Source organism: Lupinus angustifolius, chromosome LG15 (assembly GCF_001865875.1).
Source record: "Lupinus angustifolius cultivar Tanjil chromosome LG15, LupAngTanjil_v1.0, whole genome shotgun sequence".
In the NCBI taxonomy this organism is placed as follows: Eukaryota; Viridiplantae; Streptophyta; class Magnoliopsida; order Fabales; family Fabaceae; genus Lupinus; species Lupinus angustifolius.
Window position 1 is genome coordinate 175,103 of NC_032023.1, and position 20,617 is coordinate 195,719.

At 32.1% G+C, this 20,617-nt stretch overlaps 5 protein-coding genes across 5 annotated transcripts; 2 read left to right on the top strand and 3 right to left on the bottom strand.

The window, feature by feature from the left end:
* LOC109327589 (non-specific lipid transfer protein GPI-anchored 1-like) lies at window positions 1,616-2,487 on the bottom strand. The gene is made up of 2 exons (XM_019560765.1): window positions 2,085-2,487; window positions 1,616-1,952 (listed from the first exon to the last, which is right to left on the bottom strand). The coding sequence occupies exons 1-2, from the start codon at window positions 2,443-2,445 to the stop codon at window positions 1,720-1,722; spliced, it is 594 nt and encodes a 197-aa protein (XP_019416310.1). The 5' UTR covers window positions 2,446-2,487; the 3' UTR covers window positions 1,616-1,719.
* On the top strand, window positions 7,323-8,517 carry LOC109327890 (probable methyltransferase At1g27930). The gene has a single exon (XM_019561062.1). It carries the CDS (start codon window positions 7,629-7,631, stop codon window positions 8,487-8,489), a length of 861 nt encoding a protein of 286 aa, XP_019416607.1. The 5' UTR covers window positions 7,323-7,628; the 3' UTR covers window positions 8,490-8,517.
* On the bottom strand, window positions 11,469-14,005 carry LOC109327521. Its single transcript, XM_019560693.1, has 5 exons — window positions 13,676-14,005; window positions 13,266-13,369; window positions 12,951-13,064; window positions 11,868-11,951; window positions 11,469-11,717 (listed from the first exon to the last, which is right to left on the bottom strand). The coding sequence occupies exons 1-5, from the start codon at window positions 13,932-13,934 to the stop codon at window positions 11,661-11,663; spliced, it is 618 nt and encodes a 205-aa protein (XP_019416238.1). The 5' UTR covers window positions 13,935-14,005; the 3' UTR covers window positions 11,469-11,660.
* Window positions 14,851-17,965, bottom strand: LOC109328782 (50S ribosomal protein L27-like). The gene is made up of 4 exons (XM_019562401.1): window positions 17,882-17,965; window positions 15,757-15,865; window positions 15,547-15,671; window positions 14,851-15,441 (listed from the first exon to the last, which is right to left on the bottom strand). Exons 2-4 carry the CDS (start codon window positions 15,836-15,838, stop codon window positions 15,208-15,210), a joined length of 441 nt encoding a protein of 146 aa, XP_019417946.1. The 5' UTR covers window positions 15,839-15,865; window positions 17,882-17,965; the 3' UTR covers window positions 14,851-15,207.
* On the top strand, window positions 19,283-20,024 carry LOC109328654 (dr1-associated corepressor). The gene has a single exon (XM_019562224.1). The coding sequence runs from the start codon at window positions 19,340-19,342 to the stop codon at window positions 19,853-19,855; it is 516 nt and encodes a 171-aa protein (XP_019417769.1). The 5' UTR covers window positions 19,283-19,339; the 3' UTR covers window positions 19,856-20,024.

The window sequence follows — 20,617 nt, forward strand, 5'->3', positions numbered from 1 at the left end:
TGAAGTCCTCAATCGTTGTTTAGAGCATTATCTCAGAACCATGACTTGGCAACGTCCTAAAGAATGGGCTTTGTGGTTATCATTGGCTGAACGGTGGTATAACACTACTAATCATACAACTATTTAGGTCACCCCTTATGTAATGCCGATCGACACGCTAGTTATAAAAAAACAATACATATTATAAAATAATATTTTATTTATTAATGATCGATTTACAATACATACGTCACTTTCTAATATCGTATGAAGAGTATGAGAATATATGATCATTAGTCTCCTCTTTGAGGAAGCACACTCTTAAAACATTATGAAAGGTTGACCAACAAAATCATTCTAAAGGAGTAAAGGTGGACTAGCAAACTAATTGTTTCATATCTACGAAACTCTACAAGAAAAATAATATATGTCATAAAGTAATATTTTATTTAGTAATAATTAGTTTATAAGTAACATATATTATTTATTAGTGTTGTGAGAAAATTTATATAAGAATATATCATTACTCTTTTCAAAAAGCATTAGGAAAGCTTCACCAAAAAATCATTTTGAAGGCTAAGAGTGTACAAGCAAACTAATCCTTTCAAGTCTATGAAACTCCACCACAATAATTTAATACATGGAAAAATGTATATTCTTCTGCAAATTCTTTTTCATTATATATAAGAAAAATAATGTGTAATAAATTAATATTTTATGTATTAATAAATAATTTAAAGAGTGACATACCAATTTCTTAAAGTATTGGATGATATATTATTAGTGCTAATATATATTCTAAGAAGTAGAAATGAAACTAAGTAGGATATAGATGAAAATTAAAGGCAAAAATAGTATAGGTAGGTTGGAAACGAGCCGACCGAGTTGAATCAGAGTTCAGCTCGGTTCAGCTTGATAAGGACTGATTCAGCTCGAAACTCGACTCGAATTCGATCTACGAGTTATTTTTTTAGCTCGAGTTCGGTTCGTTTAAAGATTGCGAACTGTTCGGCTCAGTTCAATTCATTCATTTGGACAACTTAAATAGTTAATTAATTTTTAAAAAAATATTACAAATTTTTTTATACATATAAATATAACCATCTTCATATATATAATAACAATAAATATAAAAAATAATGTATGAGTAATAATAAACATAAAAATTAGTTTTTATATATATATATCGAGCTAGTTCATGAACCTAACGAGTCGAACTGTATCCAATTAGAGTTTGGTTCGTTTATTTAACGAGCTCAAGTTTGGCTTATTTGGTTTATGAACCAAGTTTGTCGAGTTAAATAATGAATCAAATTTCGAACGAATACCGAGTTGGTTCGGTTCATTGTCAGCCTTAGGTAGGAAGATCCCAACCAAACTTCCAGAAACCGTAAATTAGCAAATCAATTTAATGATGCAAATTAAGTGGGATGTAGATCAAGTGTCCTAAACGGTATCTCAAACCAATTAGAGTGTTCCATTTTATTATTTTTTGATTTTAGAATTTTTCTTTTATTTACATGTGACGAGTCGATATATAATCGGCTTGAGACAGGAATGAGATATCGTTGGGAACAGGTGATCCCGGCCCATATTTGATGAAGAAATGAAAGTGGTACAGACAATCATAATAACATAGATGCTGCTAACAAAACGTTCACACCTGCATGCCACTATATAGAATTATTTTTCTTTGGGGTACATGTATAGAACTAATTTGATAGCATTCAATTCAATATATCATATGTAAATGCTAACAAATCCGGTTGGAACTGTAATAAGAACAAAAGGCAAAGACAAGAATATTATATGAGTGATGATAGGAGGTTTAATCATGTTTCCATAGGAACCATCCTTGCTCTGTGTAGAGGATGTTGAATTTGAAGGTTGAGTAGTGGATGCAGTTGGACTTAATTTTGAAGCATTTGTAAAGATAGCAGCATCTGGTGAGTTTGGAGGTAGACCCAAAAGTTCTGTTCACATATATATAATACTCAAATTATATATAATTCATAATAAATGTAATGCAATATATCTTCTAGACCTATAGTATAAGGTAGGTGTTGTAAGTGATTAAAGACATTAATATAGATGAGGATACTTACTAGGGCATTGGGTGATATTGGCATTTTTAACATTACAAGCAGAAGGAAGCTGAAGCAATTTATCCTCTTGAATCCCCATTTGCTTGCTTTGAGGGCTACCCTTATGAGTTTGTAGAATTATGTAACACAAACATTCTGGGTCACTCTCTTTTATCTCATCATTAACTGCATCACAACATTGTTTTGTTGGTGTTGCTGCTTTTCCCGTCGCAAAGTTCAAACATGGAATTACTTTCTCCACGACTTGCCCACATTTCGTGGCTAAATCGTCTGCTCCATTAACCGTGGCTAATGTTCCACACACAATGAGAACAAAGGACAAGGAAATGAGTTCATTAACTCTACTTTGATGGTACTTCATATTTTTTGTTCTAGGAATTATACTAATGTTTGAAGGAAATGTTTTAGGAGGAGATAGAGCTTTGTTGAAAGATGTTGTCTATTTAATGTTGTGAGATTAGGTGTAATTAAGGCGATGACGTAGCATTGTAGTATTTGTTGTTTTCAGTTGACTTTCAACACCATATGGTACACGCAACCCCAACACTGTAGAGATAGGTTCAAATTTTGAACATCGAAAGTAGAGATATAGGGTTATAAATTAATAAGGAGTAAATACTAAATCGTATAAATTGTGGTACTACATGTACAATTTATATGAGATTGGTTGAAAATATGTTTTTAAATTAATAATTAATTATTTTTTCATCAATCATAGCTGATGACATATACAATAGCACAACTTGTAGAACAACAAAAGTAAACCCCATAAATAATACAGTATTGAGATGTGAGACTCAAATTGAGAGTCCAATACTTAATTTTAATATAAAACAATTTGAAATTTACATCATTAAAATATTTTAAATGTCACATGTCATTATCTCTTTCAATACTGACTTTTTAGTACTCGACAAGATCGAGATTCATCAATAGGAGAAGGGTATAAGCAGTGGTGGATCTTGACCATAATTTTAGAGGGGCAAGATTATGAATTCTACATAAATAATGTATGGAATTGTTAGAAAATATATAAATTTTAAATGAAAAAATGAGGTATTTTCTTATGTTTAAATTTCCAAGAAACATAATAAAGAATTTAACATAATAAATCTATGAAGAAATTCCAAATATTCCTAAGGACAAATAAGTTCTTATCTCTTATAAACATTATATGTATTTAAAACTCGGAAGAATACAAATTTGAGCATAAAGTTAGTTTTTATATTCTCTCAAATAGATAATCGAAATATTGTAGGACTGAGATTGATAAAAATATTTTTTAAAGAAAATTATAAATTATAAAGAGAAAAAAATAGAAATATAGATAACAAAATTAAGACTAACATACATCGAGAATGGAATAACCCCACTAAAATAAATCAATCAGAAAATAGTTCACTAACTAAGAAAGACAACACCAATGAATAAAATTTGATGCAAGAAACAAACAAACAAACCATAAGTAATCATGTCATGACTTCATAGACATATGATAATGTGCATGTGGAAAAAACAATTGAAAAAACTGACTTATAAAGAATAAATATGACAATTTAAGGTAAAAATTAAATGGGTTAAGTTGAAGAGTTATCATAAGTTATATCATAAATATAGAGAATGTGTCATGTGATACTTAAAAGAGTGAAGTTTCATAGAAGGTGACAGTTTTGGAGAGAATAATGGATTTTTCTGAAGAAGTATTGTTCCTGAAGAAAAAATGCGTGCACTAGCAGTATATAAGTTTTATAGACTGTTACTTTATCATTCATTCAAACTTTCATTAACTCTTTAACAAAGTAATCTAAATGAATGGTGATTAATGTAATTAGTGTGTGTAAATCTTTACACTAATAGTGCATATATATTATCCTCTTATTCTTGAGTTTTGTTGTTGAATTTTGAAATATAACAAAAAAATATTTATGCTCCCACCTGCCATTGAGAAGATCCGCCCTTGGGTATAAGTGAGATTAAATTTGTTATCATACACCTAATCATTTTTTTAGGAAAAAATGTATATTTTAAAGTAAATTTTTTATACATTATCACTTTATCATTTACTATTCCTATTTTATCATCATTAACTTTTAAAAAGAGTAATATAAATTAATAGTAGATAGTACATAGACGGTATAAACGCATAAATATTACATTATTTTATTAACAAGATTATGATTTTTTTATCAATCAAATATCTATGCATGCCTAAGCCTCAATGGTTCCGATACACAAATTATCAAAAGTTAAAAAAATGAAGGTCGAATGCGATAGCATACAATTCTAACAAAAGTTGGTAAAAGAGTTTCCAGCAATGTAGTGTTTTTCAGTGAAAAAATGAATGCAGTATCATTTACTTAATAAATAGAACGATAGGTTCCTTCTATAATTTATTTTAAAATCTTGAGAACTTAAATCCGTTGGTGATAAATAATTAATTTAATATTTATTTAATTTATATATGTCAAAGTCCTATTGGTGATAAATAAGTTAGACATAGAGAAATAATATATAGATGTAATAAGAGAAACCAGCTGAATGATTATTGAGTCAAAATTAGTTAAGATTTTCTCTATTTTATACAAAAATATTATTAAGTGATAAATATAAAGTTATATATGAGGTTCAAGAAACTTTGTTTGTTTTTTGTTTTTAATGATTAATGTAGGGTAGCAGAGCAATTATGAAGATGGAAATAAATGAAGAGGGTGAAGTAGGTATAGGTGGAGATTATTAATTTCTTTGCTATAAATGAAATCTGTGTTTCAATCAACTACGTGTCCTGCATGTTAGTATCTTATGTTCTACGCGGCATCATTATATACATCATTCCATTCCATGCAACCTGCGCCTTCAGATGGCTTCACCCGTTTTGCCCGACAAATTTAAGCGGACACGAACATGCTCGTATTGTTTTAATGGAAAAATGATATTTTTGCCCATTTTAAAATGTACTAATTAACATGTAGGCGACTTATATAATTAAAAATAAAACATTAATATAATAAAATTAAATTAAATATATTTGTCTTTGTATTGAGGTATTACCCTTGTGTTTTTAATATATCCCTTTTTACCTAGCAAAAAAAGAGATAGGAATGAAATATAGATATACATAAATATAGAGATGGGTACGGGTAGCTAGAGATATTGATATAAAATATAGTATATAGATTTGGATAAGGATAGAGACATAATATATATAGCTATAAATGGAGATATCATAGAGATGTAGATATAATGAATCATTTTTAAAATTTAGATTAGTTGAAAAATATTATATGTGGTATTTATAATATGTTTTAGTTATTTTTTTGGTTAGGCCTTGTGAGTCTATTAAATGAACAGGGATCAACTTTTTCATAACTCTGCCATTGTCCCTCTCCCAACCATTCAAATGATGCACATGAAAATAATATATAATTTTATTTCACAACTTTAATATTATTTAAACAAATTTTATTTCATATTCCTCTTTCTCTCTCCTAAGTATTAACAATTGAATAATTAGGATATAAATAAGAACGTAGGACAATTGATCTTCATTCATATTAAATCATCTTTAGTAAGTCATACTAATTGATCTATTAACATGAAACTTCATTAAATTTATTATAAATAGTATTAGAACTTATAACCATATTTTCCAGGTGAGTATACTCTCTCCTGATAGAGCTAGAGAGAAGAATATCAAAAACGAAAAGTAAAAATGTAAAAGTAATATAATACTACACTTTTACTTTTTAGATAAAATAAGATTATATTTTTACTTTAAAAGTAGAAGTATAAATTTCTCTCCAAGATTCTTCTTAATTTTTTAGTGTGTCTGGTCATATTTTTTTTTATACCAATATTATCCTCTTATATTTAGATAAAAAATTAATTTTTTTTGGAGTTCGTGGAAGTTTATTCTAACAAGTGTGAAATCGAATCATAGTGCAAAGTAATTATTTTTAAGGTAGAAAGATACTATTTCTCCCAATAAAGCATGGCTTTTTCATATCTGCACCATAAACAAATCATTTGATATCCACTATAAGAAAATATATTATATCTACCAACGTAACTATGCTGGTATTGTTGATAGATTTCTATAACAACCTAATCTTATAAATAGTCCTACTAATTTGAATTTATGAGGCTTATATTATATGACTTTTATGGTGAATAGGCTAACTAAAGATATCTCTATCATCATTTTATACATTTGTGATGTGACTATGTCATTTCATTATCCATAGAATAAAAATTACATCCATCTTAAATGACGAAAGGTTGTTCAAAGAACTATACCATAAATATGAATTATATACATAGCTTAATTAAGATAACGAACTCAGAAATTTTAGGTATTAAAATAACAAATGGCATATTTACCTCTTAAGCCACAAATTTAATATGAAATTTATCAATGACTTAGTATTTTAAGTTTTAAACGTCAACAATGATCATCACGATTATTCTTTAGTATGGATGTGTTGTCGGGCTGGAATGCTAGAATTTGGGTAAGGTGTAACTTGAATGTTGCCTCAAGATGGTCTAAGAGTGCATGGGCTATATGAAAATGAGTAGAGAGAATAGAATACGAGAGAGTACAAGAGAATAAAATATGCTAACTTTCTTATGGGGAGTTATCTCTTATTTATAGAGGAAATGAACATGAAATGTTTTTTGGTAGGTGTCGTTGTATGGTCGAACATCTTGACATGTTGGGTCTGCCTCAGACAAACGTGAACATCTTTATTTGTATCAGGCGGCTTTGGCACATCCATACTCCGGCTGGTAGAGTGCTTTATCCAGGATGGTTAACTTATAGCCTATCCTAGATGTCATAGCCGTATTCAAGGCCCATTCTCGCCATATAGGAGGGGCCATGGGGGTGCAAATGGTGTGATAAGGTATGTTGCATAGATATGTGTTGTGCAGATAATATAAGAGTTTTATTCACACGGCTTGACAATTATGTAGCAAAGGTCTATGGTCCTACACGTTGTTAATGAGATCATATCATCATGTCAATGTCGACCTTTACCTAGCTAGGTCGTCTATCCAAGCATGATCAACAACTGTATATGTTGGACCTTCTTTACTCGACGTTTGGCCCATACCTGTACATGTGAGGGTAGACATGACATGTCCTAGAATCGAAAAAGTATATAGTCATATTGTTATTGATTAATCATAAAAATCTGATGAAAGAAGTGGAAACAAAAAACTCACTCCCATAGTAAAGCATTCCATGAACCTGGCCTCTAAAAAAGAAAAGAGAGTAAATGAGATGTAATAACAATGTGACTATGTAACATGTAAATATAATAAACAATATAACACCAATCTCATTATTACTTCAACTCTCTCACTTCTATTCATTGCCCATTCTATCATTTGACAAAATCAAATACCACATTCCTATGTTCACCTTCCTCTTTCACATAACTTATCAATCTCTCTCCCCATAGTGACACATACATAGTAAGTTAGTAACATTCATTCAATACCATAGATCTTGCCTCACATCTTATATCTTATAGTATACATCCATCAATGAAGAATCGGTATCCCATGCCACAGAGAAAATGGTTCCTATGGTTAGCCATAACGGGGTTGATCGGTGCGGTATTCTTCATAATGACATTGATCCAATCACCCAACACATTGTGTATAGAGACTCAAACCATAACCCAAACCCGAACCCGAACTCGAGTATCTGAGTATTACAACCCAACTACAATCCAATTAAAAGCAATACTCCACTATGCCACCTTGCGCGTGGTTCCCCAACAATCTCTCTCTGAGATCAAGATAAGTTTTGATGTTCTCAAATCCCTTGGTCGACCAAGCAACTTCCTCGTATTTGGTCTTGGCCATGATTCACTCATGTGGGCCTCATTTAACCCACGTGGCACAACGCTATTCCTGGAGGAAGATCCTAAGTGGGTCCAGACCGTTCTCAAAGACGCGCCTAACCTACGCGCGCATGCGGTTCGTTACCGCACGCAGCTTCGTGATGCAGACGCGCTTCTCTCCTCGTACCGCTCCGAACCTGCGTGTTCTCCCTCGCGTGCGTACCTGCGTGACAACGGCGCGTGTAAATTAGCACTTGATAATCTTCCTGAGGAGGTGTATGAGACGGAGTGGGATTTGATTATGATTGACGCGCCCAAGGGGTATTTTGCGGAGGCGCCGGGGAGGATGGCGGCGGTGTACTCCGCGGCGGTGATGGCGCGTGGAAGGAAGGGAAGCGGTGTGACACACGTGTTTTTGCATGATGTGAATAGGAAGGTGGAGAAGGTTTATGCGGAGGAGTTTCTTTGTAGGAAGAATTTGGTTAAGAGTGTTGGAAGGTTGTGGCACTTCGAGATACCACCTCAAACAAATCACATCGATGTTCCTGCTTTTTGTTAGAGACAATGTTACTATCTCACATTGTATTGGGGCCATCAGAGTCAAAACTAAAAAATCGAGAATTCGATTCCTGACAACTACACTTGTTGGAGGAAGTGACAAACACATTAAAAGAATTAGTTCATTAACTATTGGGTGAGGAATATCTTGGTATACAAAGCAAAACACTTTTCTTCTGCTTTATTTCTTTTTCTCCATTGTTTTGTTTTTCCAACTCTATTATTTGAAGACTTAAATCTGTTACTCGCATAAATCTTGTCATATTTAGCTTGTATCACTACGCCCAGATATCTCAGTATAATTACAGTTTGATGTTCCACTGTGTATATAGAAAAACATTATAGAGTGATGATATACAGATTTACTTTATTTCATTGTGAAAAACAAGTTCGGTTATTTAATCTATAGCTGATTTTTTTTAATATGACTAGGATTTGATCTTTAGTTGTGTTATAGAAAAAATATCATTCAAAAGATGATATTGTTTCAGTATGATTAACAATACTTGGTTGATAATCAAGTTCTTTGAGTATGAATAGACTATGATCTTGGCTTTATGTATGAAAATAATTTTATTTGAAGATGATATATCTTTTTACTTCATTTTAGTGAGGCCAACAAGTCCTAATATTTGGTTGATATAGTAGGTTCCTTGATTGGAGATTGATTTCGGACCATATATGGAAAATATTTTATCTGAAGATGATGTATTACTTTGATGATTTGTATCTTCAATGGATTAGTTTCAAACTATTAGAAGAAGGGCACCTTTGGCATATTGATTTATAAGTTGTCTCAGTTTGTAACATTTGTTTATGTTTTCAATATTATTATAGTTTTTGTTAATTGAAGAAAGTGGGGACAAAATGAATCACAGGTTTATGGGAATGCAGGTGATGGCCACATGAATGAAGACATTAGGAATATGTACTTGTTTTCTATTCAGTGTTTGAGTTTTGCTGTGATTGGGAAACTACCCAGTGTCTATATTATAAATTGTTTCATTCAGCATGGCATTGAGCATGTTACTATATACCCACATGGATTGGAGTATGTGCTGTTTTGATTATCTTAATAATGTCGGTGTGATATTTGTGACTTGGAATGTTTCATAGGACATTGTTTGATAAAAATGATAACTCAATTTCAGATCAAATATAAATTGCACACTCTAGATGCTAGTTGATATCTTAGACTATAAAATGAATTTAAAAGGAAAAAAGAAGAGACAAAACAGATACACAATAATAAGCAAACAATTGTTGCTTGTTGAATATGCCAATCGTGGCAGAAGAGTAAGGTATTGTATCATAGTTTAGGGTCACGGTTTTCTTTTCATCTACTTCATCCTTATCCCAGGAAAGGAATTCTAGATAGATTACCTAAAAGAGACAGAACATCAATTTCCTTTATGCAGCTATCACTTTCAGACACTACCCTCCAATAACTTTTTCTTGTAATGGAATGAAATTGGTATAATTTATGGCATAGGGTAGACTCAAACATCAACATGACCCATAAGAGGTAAATTCCCTAAGTATATAGAGAGAAAAATGTTAGTTGAGATAAAATTCACTTTGAATATCTTGGCAATCAGATAAAGGCCACCTTGATGACATCAGAAAAATAAAGTAGACTCCTGGACTGCAGACATAGTTACATTTCTCATCAGAGTATAGATTTCTAATCCCATACTTAGTTTCTTCTTTAAGATGTTTTCACTGTAATCATAATGAACTTATACAATAACCAAACCATTATTCCACTATGTGAGACCGACAACATGAATTGAATGATACTATAATATTCTAGTATAAATCATGTGTATTGTCAAAATATTGATCTCTAAATGTTTCTTGATCACTTCGTCTATGCTTTTTCTTGGTTTTATCTTCCTCTAGAAAGTGGACTAGCCTCCATTTAATTTGCTCTCCTTACAGGGCTTCTGCCGGTCTCCTCCTTATATGTCAAAACCACCTAAGGTACCTAAGGTGCGATCCTACCATTTTTTCTACAATAGGAGCTACTCCAACTTTCTTCATAATGCATTCATTTCTAGTCCAATTTTATCTAGTGTGTTCACTCATTCAACACAACATTCTCATCTCTATTATATCAACTCTATTCTCTTGTTGACATTGTATCACCTAACATTCAGTCTCATACAACATTGCAGGTTATATAGTTGTGCGGTAAAACTTCCTCTTAAGCCTGAGTGGTACCTTATTATCATATGTGACACCAGAAGCAATCTACCATTTCATCCAGCCAACTTGAATCCTAGGGTTCACATTTCCATTAATTTCTCCATCTCTTCTATGATTGATTCAATATACCTAAATCTAATGACTTATGGTATGATATAATCCCCAATTTTTAACTCCAAAAGTAGAGTGTGTCTGCCTCTTGTTAGACTTACGCTCCTTATATGTTTCTAAAGCTTATATTGACATTTCTAGCTTCCCTTTTAATTCCTCTCTCTCTTGAGTCTACCACTAAGACAATATCATATGCAAAAAACATGCATTATGGCACTAGTTCTTGGATATGCTCATTAAGAACATCCGAGACCACTGTAAACAAGTAGGTACTCAATATTGACCCTCGGCATAGTCCTATAGAAATAAGAAAATCTTTTGAGACTCAGTCTTATGTTCTCATATTGGTCTTAACACCATTATAATATCCTTGATCACTCGAATTAGCTTTATCATAGAGATAAAACTGTTACAAATCTAAACTAAGATACCAAGTTCTAACTAAAAAGGACATCCTAATGTACAAAGTCTAAAGTAAGTAAAAACATCCTAAATGTAAGAAGTCTTATCCCACAATACTAGAGACCATATTCTAAGCTTGAACTAAAACTAAACCGTGGGATATGATGAGTTATCACTTCTCCAATTGATTGCTTACACTCAGAAACAAGCAATCAAATCCCCAAACAGGACATATACGATTCGGCCTTCATCAACTGAATGCACTATTAAATAATGTGTACGATACTATCTATAATTATAGGTGATAAACCATACTACCAAGTTATGTTTACATAAAAACACAAACAGATAGAATTTGCAGCATGACTACAATGATATCGTGGATTAATCAAAGAACAAATGAGACTAACTAGTAGAAAGCAGGCACAAGCATTCTATAAAGAATCTGAGACTACAAAAAATATTTCATCCGATCATCCCTCCTCATGGCATTATATACAGCTTGGACCTAAAAATGCAATAAAATTCCATATCAATGTACGTTCACCCAAGATCATTTGCATGTTGACAAAATCTGCTATGTAACAGATGTAATCTAATGTTCTATGAATAGAACCATATTTCGAAGAAAAGAGAGAAGGGAACAAAACAGAAATACCTGTTCACTAGAAACAACTTGGATAGGACCAATATTTACCGATACATATTTGCCTCCTGATGATAACTTCTGCTTCACGTGTCCCTGTAACAACAAACATGTTACAGTTCTTGACAATGAACGTCAACCATCAAATAAAAGTTTAAATGTTATGGTTTGATGCATGCTAAATCATGCAACATTCCTGATTCCACACTTCTTGTTGCAAACTCTTTTACGGCAATCACATCATGCAAGGTGAGACTATTGTGCTACAAAAAAAAATTAGTCCTTCTCTATCACTAAGTCTTCAAACTCTACCACATTAATATTTCTCCCACTAAGATTCAACTTCACACTCTTAAGACTTTAAACCCCATTGCTAAGACTTAATTTTAGGCTCCTCAAAGCGCCGCCCTTTTGATGTGAGCATATTTTGGAGGGTCTCACAGGTACATGAGGGGGGCTTGAGAAGGATCTTGAAAACGAATTACTGAAGTTAAGTCTCCAGGTTAAGGCTCTCAAACACATTACAAAAGAGTGGATACAAGTTGAGTGGAGATAAGGTGTGTGGAGAATATAAATCATAGGATCCAAGTTGAGTGAATGAAATGGAGGAACGGTTCAGGCACTATTTATGAAAGAAAAGTGCCTCTTAAGTAAAAAGAAAATAATAAGGCACAACCATAAGACCAGCAACTCAATATGAGGATGTTAAGTGACGGAGTGGCAACAAGATCATAGGTTGTGTTGCAAATATGAGAATGATGTGTTGGATCAATGAGCAAAGATAAAGTAGGACTTGCATCTATTGAGGAAAAGATGATAGAATCACATCTGAGACGGTTCGGACATGTGAGAAGAAGACCAATAAAAATTTCATTTCAAAAAAGTATATCAAATGGATAGTCCGGTATTTAGAGGAAGAAAGACCAATATAACCTCTATGTGAAACCATTAACAAGGAAATAGTTCTAAATGGAATCTTGGAAGAGTTGTTTTTCAACAAAGTAATAGCATCATTTGATCCATGTAGCTTGCCGCATCCGTGCAGCATCATTTGATCCAACAAATAAGTCCAATTACTAATTTGCAGTCCATTACCTGAGGAATTGGCTGTTGGATTACAGATTCGACAGCAACAACCATGGCTTGCACAAAGTCCTCCCCTCCAGTTCCTATTGCAGTAAATCCTCGCTCGCCAGGGTATGAGTTCACCTACACAGCAAATTATAACAACACACGGATAATGTTAACTCCATTTTCCATTTTCCATTTTCCAAGTGCAGAATCTCACCATGACCAAAAATTACTGTAGTGCATAGATTGACAAGATGGAGCGTACTAGAAGCCATGAAATGCAAAACAAAAAAAAATTAATAAAGAATGCCATAAAAGGAAGCAACAAATTGAATATACCTTCTGGTCCAAAGCAAGCCATTCATTTGTAGAATCATCTGTCACGGTACCGCCAAGAATCATGTTTGTAGTTTGGCCAACCCTTCCTTCTGTCTTTGACACCTCTGCAAGCAATTAGTGCAATTTTTAATTTATTTTAAGCACATAACTCACTTTATAGCTCAGTTAATCGGAATTTCAGCTTTTTTGAGCTAAAAACCTGTTTTTGAGTGTATCTAGTAAAGCAGATTAAAAATCCAAAAAGTAGTTGTATGGTGAAAAAACAATTTTAGAGAAGCTGAATGTGTTGAGCTTATTTAAAAAAGCTATTAGATTATTATGAAATCAATTACATTTCTATAATTCCATCCCTCCATAGTCCATACCTAACTACCAAAATAATCAATTATGCATATAATAATCACATATACCTGAAATGGCCTTCAAAACAGCTTCTTGAGGAGGACCTTGATCATCCTGAAACGACGGCGTTTCATTATTATTATCATTATTATTGTGAGAGCAACGAAGAGGTCCTTTGGTGTAATGAAAATGGCGAAGGCTAAGGGGTTTTGGTGTTATGGAATTTGAATTTGAATTTGAATGAATATTAAAACGAAGAAGAGAAGGTTTATGGAATTGAAAAGTTTGTAACATAATTGCCCAACGAATCATGCTTCTGCACGCCATTCTCTCTTCTTCCTTTCCTTTGCTTTGTTTCGTTTCTCTCTATCAATTAAGGATAATAGGAACCTTCAAAAAATGAGAAAAATATGAAATTGTTGAGACTGGGATTTAAACTTTATTAATTAACGAATTTAGTATATATATGTATGTATATTTTTAAATTGTTAGTAACAAGGAAATTGATGAAATCATACTTACAATAATAACAATGTAACACTACATATTTGTTATCATTAATATATTGAAGAAAACCATCATCAAAATATAAAGTTAAGTTGAAGAATATGATAAGTAAATTTAAAAGTTAAAAATGGTAAATGTAACAATATTGATATATATAATAAAATAAAATAATAATGATTTAATACTCGAGTTTAAAATAAAATATATGATAGAAAAATATCATTAATTTGCCATCTTCTCATGTACAAAGTTATTTACAAAAGAAATGGTCACTTACCATAAGTATGAGGAAGAAGAAGAAGAAAAACTTAAATGATTTAATCTTTATGGTCCTCTATGCACATGACCAATTTTATGTGAAGATTCAGTTTCACATGTTTGTAGATGGAGTTAGCTAGTTAGGTATTAAAACACAGTTTTAAAAATCAACTTCATGCTTGTCAATTTTAGGGTATGCTTTCGTTCTTGTGGGGTATTCCTTCACAACAAAGGTTCCATTAGAGAATAAATATTGAAGAGTTTTTGTCTGTAGTGAATCATGGAGATGTTAGAAATTAAACTATGGTAATAACAACTGGACATCTTCTATAATACTTGTTTATTAAGGGTAAAAGATATTCATTTCAGTGCTGCATTTTTCGCATCAGTTGGAATAACTTTGTTCCAAAACCCATCAGGGTGAACCATGGCCCAAAAAATAAGTGTGTGAGCTACTACATTGGTTTCTCCATGAACATGAGACAATGTTAACACATTCAAATTTCTAGACTGCAGATTACAGTCCATAACAATAGTAGCAATAGCTGCATGTGGGACTCTTTTGTTTAGAGTCACAAAGAATCAAAACCTGCGGTACCATCAACAAGCTGCATCTACATTACGCTTCATCACGACGTAATCAAGGTTCAGCAAAATAGTATCAAATTTTTGTTTTTGCTAATCAATAGCAGTATCAAACTTAAATCCATAAAACTCCACTTGTATTTTATAAAAGTTTATCAGGCGGACTTTATATTCCAACAACAGAAAATGATAATTGGACTTTGAACACTAGTCCAGTGATGTACTAATTTTCACTTTTAATCCAAACACACTACACAGCAACTTTAGGTTCAGATGCAGTGGCATCTGCATACACGGGGTGGAGGACATGACCTTCCTTAGGCTCAACATGCACCCACTTACGACCGGTTAGCTTGTTCCGCTCAAACTTCACCGAGCCTTCTTTCAAAGCAAAAAGTGTATGATCTTTCCCCAGTCCAACATAGTTTCCTGGATGGAAACGAGTACCACGTTGTCGAACAATGATATTTCCAGGTATCACCCTCTGCATCATAAGAAAAGAATACGGCCAAGAGTGAATGGACCATGTTCAGCATATCAAGGTTCTGCCATAAAATTTATACTCATGCTTAAAGCATAAAGCTCATACCTCCCCACCAAATTTCTTCACTCCAAGGTTCTTCGGTTTTGAATCCCGTCCATTCTTTGTGGACCCAGCTGTCTTCTTAGTAGCCCAGCGCCTGAACACCAGACTCAATCCTTGTCCAGAAACATCTACAGTAACGAGTCAAAGCCATTAATCTAGATTACTTTTGAAAGTTATAATACAATAGCCTATATAGTAATCATGATTTTATACCACCAGTGCTTCTATACACAGGAACATTAGTAACCAATTCCTGGATGTTCAATCTTCTGCACAGTGAAGCTGCAAAATTCATGTTGTGTCTATGTGATAATGACACTACCTGGCATCACATAATAGCTTTGTTAAAATTCAAATACTTAGAAGGCCAAACAATATTTGCTTAGTTTACTTTTGGTAAGTGGTCACAACTAACTAATGAACAGAAATTAATCCGTTGAGGCAGAATCAAAAACTCATGAGCTGGTCAGACTAGTCCTTTGACATGTGATGTGATCCTTGGGGGGAATTCATATATATTTAATATGCAGACAAGAAGTTACAAAGACAATATATCTCATAAAAAATGAAACAAGGGGTTATTATGAAATATAAAAAAAAACCATTGATGGAACCATATATCCTTTGAAAAAAGGGCCTAAAAGGTTAAGAATCACATCATGCAATACATAACAGATAACAGTGTAGGTTTTTCCTTAAAGATTGATGCATTCATTGCCAAGCCATATACAAACACCAATTATTGAGAGCACAGGAATACCACCCTATTGTCCTCTTTTTATGGGAATGCATCCCTTTTAAATATTAAGTAAACTATCCAACAAGTTCATAAGAAATCTAGGCTACTAGCCATTAGAAAGTAAATTATGCCAAATCAACATTTCATGTAAAACTGATCTAAATTTACAATAACATCAAAACTAATAGACTAAATGTTATTACCAATAAATGATGAAAATTGATAAACAAAACAGCTATAAAAGATGTACAAAATGGTAGAAATCAACATTTCATGTAAAACTGATGAAAATTTACAATAACATCAAAACTAATAGACTAAATGTTATTACCAATAAATGATGAAAATTGATAAACAAAACAGCTATAAAAGATGTACAAAATGGTAGAAATCAACATTTCATGTAAAACTGATGAAAATTTACAATAACATCAAAACTAATAGACTAAATGTTATTACCAATAAATGATGAAAATTGATAAACAAAACAGATATAAAAGATGTAAAAAATGGTAGAAAGTGGCATGAAGCGTCCACCCAACATATCATGTCATAGAGCAACCAGTACACCCAAGACACAGGTGTAGTATTAAATTTTCACAAACTTGTGATGCACACACAGTTGGCACTCAAAACTCAAAGCACTGAACTTACAAGATGTACACATTCATCAATTATCTCAGTAAAGTAAACTCGAAGTACCAAAAACAAAAAAATAAAAAAAGTTCATGTTTTACATAAAATACAACTCAGTTGTACTAGAGCACAGCCCGGTGACGAATAAATTAAACTGATCACTTCACTGACATGCTATCATGCTGAATTCATATAATTAAATTACATTAATCATTCCATAAACTAATAAATTAAACATATACTATATACTTCAACACACTAATCAACTCATATGTCAAACACCATATTGCTTGCAGTAACAAGATCTTGAATGGAAACATAAGCATTTTAGTATTCAGCCAAAAATATTCTAGCTCGTATGAAAAACTCAAAAACAAAAGGAGCTGTTGTCATACACAAGATACCATTTGCAATATGTTTATAGTTCCAGCTTGCAGTATCATAAATGTACCAAGATGCCAAATTGGTGTCTTACAGTGACAATCATACCTCTGGTTTATTAAGAAAACAATTAACTCACAGGAAGATGCATAACACAGAATCAGTATACTCAGTAGCAAATTCATATTTCGATTGACTATCATTACAAATGTTAGTCTTAGTGTTAAAACCTATATTATAATATTCCTCCTATCCCTTCTCTGTGAAAAAATTCATCACCAAACTCAGAAAGTTTATCCCTAAACATACGAAATCAAAACTCATCCCTAAATCCAGAAACAAAAGCTCAATAAAAACACTCCTAACCAAAAATCAACCAAATTCAACAGAACTCGAGCGTAAACTGGAGAATCAATTGCAATAATTAGAATATGATAACATCTCTAAAATTATAAACACGGGTAAGTTATGGTTTATTACATATTTCGCAAGTTCATTAGATAGAGAATGAGACAATGATCTTAAATTATGAACAAAACCACACAACAGAAAGAGTGAGAATTGAAGAAAGTAAAAGAATACCAGAAAGTGATTCTGCTATGGAGATTGTAGGTTCAGATGAATTGGCGTCAATAAGATCGTGGTTTCAGAGTTTAGGGATTTAGGTTTTAGTTACCTCATTTTTGTTATATTTAATACCAATTTTAACATAACTTATTTATTTATTAAAAATGTCTACCCTAATAATTTAACATAACTTATATATATAATAAGAAAATTATAATATTTTCTCATATTTAATATACAAATCCTATAATGAATAGAACACATTCTCCCACTTTTATTTTTCATTTTTATAATAAAAATATATAAAAACCGAATATTTAACCCACACAAAATGCTATAAACACATTACTTTATTATAAAGCACATAATAAAGTTTAGTATTAGCAATATATATTTGCAAAATGTATGTAAAATTATAGTATTTGCTGTCTAAGTTATTTACTGTCTTTAACTTGGTCATGAATTTTTTTAATTTCATTTTAGTATTAGCAATATATATTTTTCTCACACATTAATCATTTCACAACTAAAGTTTGTGGTTTTGGTGGCATTGCATTTTGAATACAAAGATGAACAAAATCATATTATTAGTTTTTCAAAACTAGCCCATTATGAAATCACAATTTACCTTACAAGTCTAATGGGAAAATAAATTATAACTAATTTGAAACAAATAAAAAATACAAAGGACTAATTTGGAAATTTATAATAACTTAGAAGACCAATTTCAAACATAATAAAGTTATAAAAACTTGTAGAAATATAAAAACTTAGGGATAAATCTAAATATATTTCTTAAAAAATAGAAATAGATATTATTTGTCAATCTCATCAAAATTTGTGAATTTATTTAGTTTGTTATATTTATTACTTGTGAGGCTTCTTTAATTAATTTATTTTCATTTTAAAGCTCAACTTACATACCAACATTGGTTGATGAACTATATAATACAATTATACAAGTGAAAAGAATTGAGTTTGTTCACACATTTAAAAGAGAATAAAATATGTTATGATATAAATAGATAAATTATCTATCCGACCACTAAAATCATGATATGTGACATATATTATCATTTTCTGCAAAAATATTTATAAAACTAAATAAAATAATACACATGCTATACTTTTATAGACTAAATGATATAACTTATTTTCTGATATGATTATCTTTATCAAAATATTAAGTTTTTCAAAAACTATACATATTTTTTTTTTGGCATTACTAAAGATATTTCTCACCACTTTATGAATAAGAAACTAATTTATTTCGAGTTTCGTGTTTGCCATTTCCAACAAGTATCATTCCCAGAAATTGAACTCTTAACCATGTGATCATCCTATGTATCAAAAGAAGCTAAATGTGATATGAGGATTCTATCCTCGAAAATGTTTTTATTCATTCCCGCCAATTTGAAACCCTACTAAGAGGGGAAAAACAAGAGAAGAAGAATTGAGCATTGGATTGTGGCGATGGCGGAGGAAGACGAAAACGCAAATTCAACCCGACCCGAATTCCCAACGGGTCGGATCAAGAGAATAATGAGACTAGATAACGAAGTGAATCGTGTGAGCGGAGAAGCATTGTTGTTGGTAACGCGATCCACGGAATTGTTCCTCCAATTTCTAGCTGACAAGTCCGCGCGTGTGGCGATTGAGAAGAAACGCAAGATCGTCAAACTTGAACACTTAACACTCGCTGTTAAGAGGCACCAGCCTACCAGTGATTTTCTCCTCGATTCGCTTCCGCGAGCCGACGAGAAAATCGCTCCTCCGTCCAATCGGAGTAGTAAAGCTGATAATCCCCCTCCGCGTTCTAATCGCCGCATTGATCAATTTTTCAAAAAACAAGTAACCGAACCTGATGATGATGCTGATGCTCAGGCCGAAGCTGAAGCTGAAGCTGAAACTGAACCGGAAGCTGAAGCTGAACCCGAAGCTGAAGCAGAATTGGAGGCTGAAGCGCCAGTACCAATAGATGAGTGTTAGTTTGTGCTTATTTTGTATCTAACTCAATCGTAGAGGACTATGTATTAGTTATAATTTGTCGTTTAGATTTTTAACTGTGTATTTATGGATCTGGTATTCTGGTTATGTGGATTTGGTTTATTGATTTCAAGTTTGCAAATATTATATGATGATCATTCATATTTGTGACAAGTAAGCCCTTGTTCTAGTTCATTAAATTGTAAGCAGTGGTTTTTTAATATTAGTCCTTGAACCTGTAGTATCGTTGTATTAGTTCCTTATGTTAATCATTTGTTCAATCAAATTGGTCCTTATATGATTGGTATTACAATTTCAGGAACTAAAACTTTAGTTTTGACTAATATAATTTGAAAAACATTTCACAACTGAACAACACATATGGATTATGTTCTCTGCTTGGTGTATTATATCAAATGAAATGATAGAAAAGGATCCCGTGATCCTGAACTAGATTGCAAATGTCAAGTTTGTCATGAATTTCTTTTTGCATTAGGGCCTCATTGATAAGTGCTACAAGTTTATGTCAAGAAACTGAAAAGTAGAACATTTAAAGAGAAAATCACAGAACATAGTTCTATCATGTTATATGTCAACACATCAAATGGGGCTTTTAGGGACTAAAATGATGATTAAGGTTTAAATGCATTATAATATAGCTTATAAGCTGTATTAAAGTTCCCTTATGATGTCTCTGTCCCATGTTATTATATATGTATCTACTTGTGTCACATTTTCATATGTAAAAGTGTACAAGTAACATAT